The sequence below is a fragment of the Cucurbita maxima genome, unplaced genomic scaffold, assembly GCF_002738345.1.
Source record: "Cucurbita maxima cultivar Rimu unplaced genomic scaffold, Cmax_1.0 Cma_Scf01349, whole genome shotgun sequence".
NCBI classification, from domain to species: domain Eukaryota; kingdom Viridiplantae; phylum Streptophyta; class Magnoliopsida; order Cucurbitales; family Cucurbitaceae; genus Cucurbita; species Cucurbita maxima.
Genome location: NW_019273365.1, coordinates 1 through 5,409, shown reverse-complemented (window position 1 = coordinate 5,409; position 5,409 = coordinate 1). Strand labels below are relative to the sequence as shown.

Here is a 5,409-nt window from a genome sequence, read left to right as displayed (position 1 = left end):
CCCTTCTCTTCTTCATCGGATCATAGAACGACTTGGAAGCATAGAAATTGTCATAGTCATACCTCAGCCCACTCCACCCATCCGTCGAGGTATTATCGGGAACATACTTGTTCGTCATCTGATAATACTTCCCCAGCGTATAATACTCATATCTAGTCATCTCCAAGCTCACCTTCAACACATGTTTAAACCAATTTCCCATCACTGACTTGTCCAAGCCAAATCTACCGAAGTGGGAAACTGGGTAGAAATCAGGGCACTCCCACATTCCTGTATTCAAAACCGAATGTAAAGGCTGTTCCACCTTAGTCCAATTCAAAAAATCCCTACTTCTATACAAATACGTCATTCCCGTCTGCTCGCTCCTGCTGCCAATGATGGTGTTCCAGTGACCGTTGAGGCTCAGCCACGCCGTCGACGGGTCTCGAAAGGCGCTACTACTATTGACCTCCGTACCCGGGTCAACAATCGGATTGTTATCCGGTTTGACCCACTCGGTTAGATGCGGATCAGAGAGGTTCGCTGGAATGGCGTAGTTTTGTACCTGTCGATTCTGGGAGTCGATTCCAGTGTATAAAATGACGGGCTTAAGGCTGGGGTGGATGGTGGCGGAGCAAGACCAACAAAAACGCTTATTTTGTTTAGCTTCCAACTAAGGCTGAGGGAGTTCTTTCCCCGGGATTGATTGAACGATCTCATAGCCCTCCACCTGTATCCCACAAAAGCGCTTATTTATATAAAATGTATAACAATCGGATTGTTATCCGGTTTAGCTTCCAACTAATAACCGATTTGCTCTTAGATTGGACCATTGTTCCTCCTTTTCTACATGACCTATATGTAGGTGGGAAGTACACACCGAATCTTGCATTAAACCAATGTTTATCGAAGTTAACGTGTATGCGAATGCTCGCTTCCTTACTTCAGTCCGAGGATCCTCGATACATTGATCCCCTATCATCTCATGATATTCTTTCAGTATGCTTTTGGTCAGAGTGATATATATCCTCCAGGCAATGAAGTTAGGGCTATCGAGTTGTGTTTCTTTACGCATTGTAGCTTTGTTGGGATCTTGGACGACGGTCGGGTCCACTTCGAGAATTGCTTGGAGTACCAGTGCCCAAAAAGAAAAGGCACCTACTACAAGGGACATGGTGAGCATAAGATCGAGGGAGCTCTTATAAGGCTAGTGAATAAGGTCTGAAACCCAATATGAAAACATATCTGCTAAACCTCGATCAGGTATTTCTCGAAAGATCCTTTTAGCTCGCGCTGCACTAGGTAGACCTGCCAAAATACTTATCGATTTGAAGGGGCCGCTTTGGCTGACCCGAGTTTAAGAAATCCATACCAAGGTTGTATATGTTTCCACTATCTCCTTAAGGAAGATTTTTTAGACCAACTCGTTCATGATCGAATAAGATAGTTATCGTCCTTTTGAGTTTCCCACGTTCTAGTGGACCTGCTTTAAATACATTTAAGGCTGTTGTTCATTCTTTGCTTACACAAGAAGAAGAGGAAACCCACTCTCTTCTTTCTTCTTTTTTAGAACCAAGTCCTTAAAGACATAGTAACAATTATGTTAAGAAACTAGTTTGTTCAGAATTTTGTTGATCTCGTTAGATACAAATTGTCGAGCCCAACCAAAAAAGATGGGGCTCGGTATAGCCACAGTCCGGTTCCCAGGTTAGAGTATTCTTTATTATCAGCCTACTCAAATCAGAACTCAACTAGTAGATTCTCTTTCGCTTAACGGCCGGCTTTCATTGTTGCAACCTTCGCATTTCCTGCTGAGATCCCAAGTCTCCATGTGGGCCCTTTTGGCAACCAGCGACCTTGGCGTTTTAGAGAATCCTGCTCCTGTGTCGTGGGACTTGTAGCTCGGCAGTCCACCAGGTGGGTTTTTTATCCTTCCAGTATCGAGTGTGTTCTTGGATAGTTATAGCGGCCCATAGGCGCAAGATGTACCTTGTGTGTGGGGGGCGGCGGTCCCCTGGACATAGTCCTTTCAGACAGTGGCCGTTGTTTAGTCCATGGTCCATTAGATGGTCAGTGCAAGGTCTGAAATTTGAACACATTGATTTCGCTCATTCTCGTCCTTCGCTTCAGGGCCTGTCCATCGGTGTGGTCAGTACTCCATACTGTCGGGTAGCGAAGCTGACACTTGTTCACTAATTATGACGGTTCGCCAGGGCCTCTTTCCTCCTCCCTTTTCTGCTCACTCCTAGGGTCCAGACCCCCACAAAAGGGGTGGGAGTCGACTGAACATCTCAGCCGTTGGCGGGAATTTTGCCCACATCCGATCCCCAATTCTTGCTCACCACCGATGATCGTGTTGGGTGAATTGTGACCTCGTACAATCGTGTCGGGTGAGCAAGAGCCGCTTCGTCACAGTACTGGCTTATAGGCTAACGGGTCACACTTTGATCAAGTATCCTACAAAGAGATTCCCGAAAGCCAGAAGGATTAAAGGAATGGCCATAGGAATGAGCGCATCATGACATCTTACGATGTCTTGCTCGAATGAATTAGTTGGTACTAGAAATGTTAGAAAAAGTGAACGAAAAAAGTAACAAGAGGTGAAAAGGACAGAGACACTTCCCAACCGGATAGAAAAGTTCCCACTGATGGTATACTTAGTGTAAGCGAGCTCTAAGATCACACCTTTGGAATAAAATCCAGCTAGAAAAGGAAATCCTATTAGAGATAAGCTGCCCATGAACATCATGGCATAGGTAAAAGGAAACGAGGAGGCAAGCCCCCCCATCTTCCGCATATCTTGCTCATCCGACATGGCGTGAATCACCAAACCTGCACTCAGGAATAGTAATGCTTTGAAAAACACATGATTCATTAAGTGAAAGACGCTAACTGAATAGTTAGAGATGCCGCAAGCAAAGATCATATAGCCTAATTGACTGCAAGTTGAATAAGTTATGACCCTCTATAGATGGTTCTGTAATATTCCAGTGGTTGCCGCAAGGAATGACGTCGTAGCTCCTACAAAAGTAATAACAATCAAAGCCGTAAGTGGATATTCAAATAAAGGGGAGCACCTTGCTATCATGAAAATGCCAGCTGTTACATAGTAACTGCATGAATTGAAGCGAATACTGGAGTGGGCCCCTCTATAGCATCGGGTGACCAAGTATGCGATCCTATCTGTGCGAATTTCCCAATAGCACTAATAAGAAGTAAAATACAAATGAGAGTTATGGCATTCAATCTCATATTGCAAGATATACAAGAATTTTTGGGCACTAGCATGAGCAAAAATAGTTGAAAAGTCTAAATCACCTACTCGATTGACAAGTATAGCTTTTATAGCTGCTTTATCGGCCTAAAGTCGTATAAACCAAAAATGAATTAAAAAATATGAAGCAAGACCTACTCCTTCCCATCCTATAAATAATTGAAGAGAGTTATCTCCCGTCACCAACATTGGCATAAAAAAAGTAAAAATGGATAAATAACACATAAATCGAGGGCTATGCGGATCCTCAGACATATATGAAATGGAATAAAGATGGACCAAGCTACTTATAAATGTAACCACAATTAGCATCACTATGGTCAGGCTATCGAACACAGAGTCAGAAGTAAATTACGAGTCAGACTAATTTGCGAATTGAGCTAGCTCCTCTTGCATGCAATGATGTGGTGATGAACCTCTCATTCTAGTTCAGTGCTCTCTAAACCGTGTGGAAGGTTTTTCATTACACGGCTCACCAACTTGATATTCCTTTGCCACTCAAGTGTATGTACAGCATCTGCCGTGCTTAAGCCCCTTCTTCCCTTCCCTAATGAAAGAGTCCACCGCCCACCTTAGTAGTCAGTCTCAGCGTGCAGGCTTGCCTTTTAGTAGGTGATTCAACGAAGAAAAGGTTGGATCAAGAAAAGGGGGAAGAAAAGGCTAGATCAAGAAAAGGGGTACTACGAGCCCTCTGCCCCACACATCTAACTTGCTCGCGTGGTTCACTAATTCCACCTACTAGAAAGAGTGAAAAAGTGATACAATGCGCTAAAAGTGGGGGTGTGCTCTCCCTATTGGGGTGGGCCCTTCCCCATAAGGCCCCACCATCGGGGACAGAGGTGCGCTTAAAGTGGGGGTGTGCAGTCCCTATTAGGGTGGGCCCTACCCCATAAGGCCCCACCATCGGGGCATAAGCGCCCTCTTGCTACCCATATATATCGAATCACCAACTACCCATAGTCTAAGTCTTTTTTTCTAGGAAGAGTCTAGCCTAGCCCTATTATAGGCCCGGTTCAAATTGAACAATTGTTGACTATCTCACATTGCCTAACATTCAATCAACCTGAAATTTTAGGTTGGTCCAAAAGATTTTTTCACCCCAACTCGAGTTCACTTCTAACTAGTAGAAATGTAACTCGTGTTACATGATTTTCTTATTGAAGAGGAGGAAGGTATTTCAAAACTTTAAAGCATCAAGGAAGAAAACATTAGGGTTAATGGTTTATTATTTAAAAAAATTAATATATGAATGTAAGAAATAAATGAAGATCTTATAACTTGAAATATGAGAATAACTTTATAAAATGTACTTGCTCCACAATAATGCAAGAACCTTATTCAAAAAGGAATTATTTCTTTATTAATTTTTTTAATTTGAATTTATAAAAGTATATTTTTAGCTGTTTATACTTTATTTATTTTCATACTGGGTGTCAAGGGTTGTCTATAGAATTAATTGTTATAATACTAAAAGTATTTATAAATTAATAAAGATCAACAAAGGGAAATTCTGAAAATCTAACTCTTTATTCATAGACAAAAAAGGAGGCTAATCTACCATTACAACCTTAATTAATCAAAAACTAAGAGTTAGTTCTAACATTATTAGCGGTTAGAAAGCTGTTCCAACTTAAAAATGACTTAGTTCACCCGAGCACTTCTCATACTCCAAGCACTTAAATACTCCACCGTGATAGACTCTGTTCCATTGTTGAAAACATGCAAATGAGCATCCCCAAACACCGCCTTTGTTGGGTATACCCTCGAAGTTATGCATGTTTTTCCTCCCCCACCAAAGCTCTCTATCACCGAGTGATCAATCTGCACAATAATACATAGTTTAGATTTGTCGATACGGTGCGAGAATGTATTGGACTATGACTTTACGTACCAAGCTTCTTAATGAGAGCTTTTTACTCGACAAATCGATGTCGACGAAACCCGCAAATGTCGGCTTGTATAATCCATCTTTCAAAGATGAGCTACACCAAAAGAGACAAACCAGAGCTTTGTAAATATAAAAAAATAATTATAAGGTCCTTTGATAAGGGAATCGAAGCTACCTTCTTGCATCAGAGCACATAAGAACCACATGATTAGCCTCTGCCTTGAAGATCCTGAAGAACACAGGAGTGAACTCCTCGAGGTTTTCTGAA

General features: G+C 42.0%; 1 protein-coding gene across 1 annotated transcript; it reads right to left on the bottom strand.

The window, feature by feature from the left end:
• Positions 1 to 4,871: 4,871 nt before the first annotated feature.
• LOC111475388 (beta-fructofuranosidase, insoluble isoenzyme 1-like) lies at positions 4,872 to 5,399 on the bottom strand. The gene is made up of 3 exons (XM_023119870.1): positions 5,317 to 5,399; positions 5,145 to 5,235; positions 4,872 to 5,074 (listed from the first exon to the last, which is right to left on the bottom strand). Exons 1-3 carry the CDS (start codon positions 5,334 to 5,336, stop codon positions 4,895 to 4,897), a joined length of 291 nt encoding a protein of 96 aa, XP_022975638.1. The 5' UTR covers positions 5,337 to 5,399; the 3' UTR covers positions 4,872 to 4,894.
• Between the last annotated feature and the right edge of the window lie 10 nt (positions 5,400 to 5,409).

What these genes read in the sequence shown, in the direction of transcription:
- LOC111475388 (XM_023119870.1), bottom strand. Translation starts at nt 5,336, where the DNA reads ATGTGCTCTGATGCAAGAAG. An exon ending in ATGTGCTCTGATGCAAGAAG is followed by an intron (nt 5,236 to 5,316) that starts GTAGCTTCGATT and finishes CTTTTGGTGTAG; the next exon opens with CTCATCTTTGAAAGATGGAT. An exon ending in AGCTCTCATTAAGAAGCTTG is followed by an intron (nt 5,075 to 5,144) that starts GTACGTAAAGTC and finishes ATTATTGTGCAG; the next exon opens with ATTGATCACTCGGTGATAGA.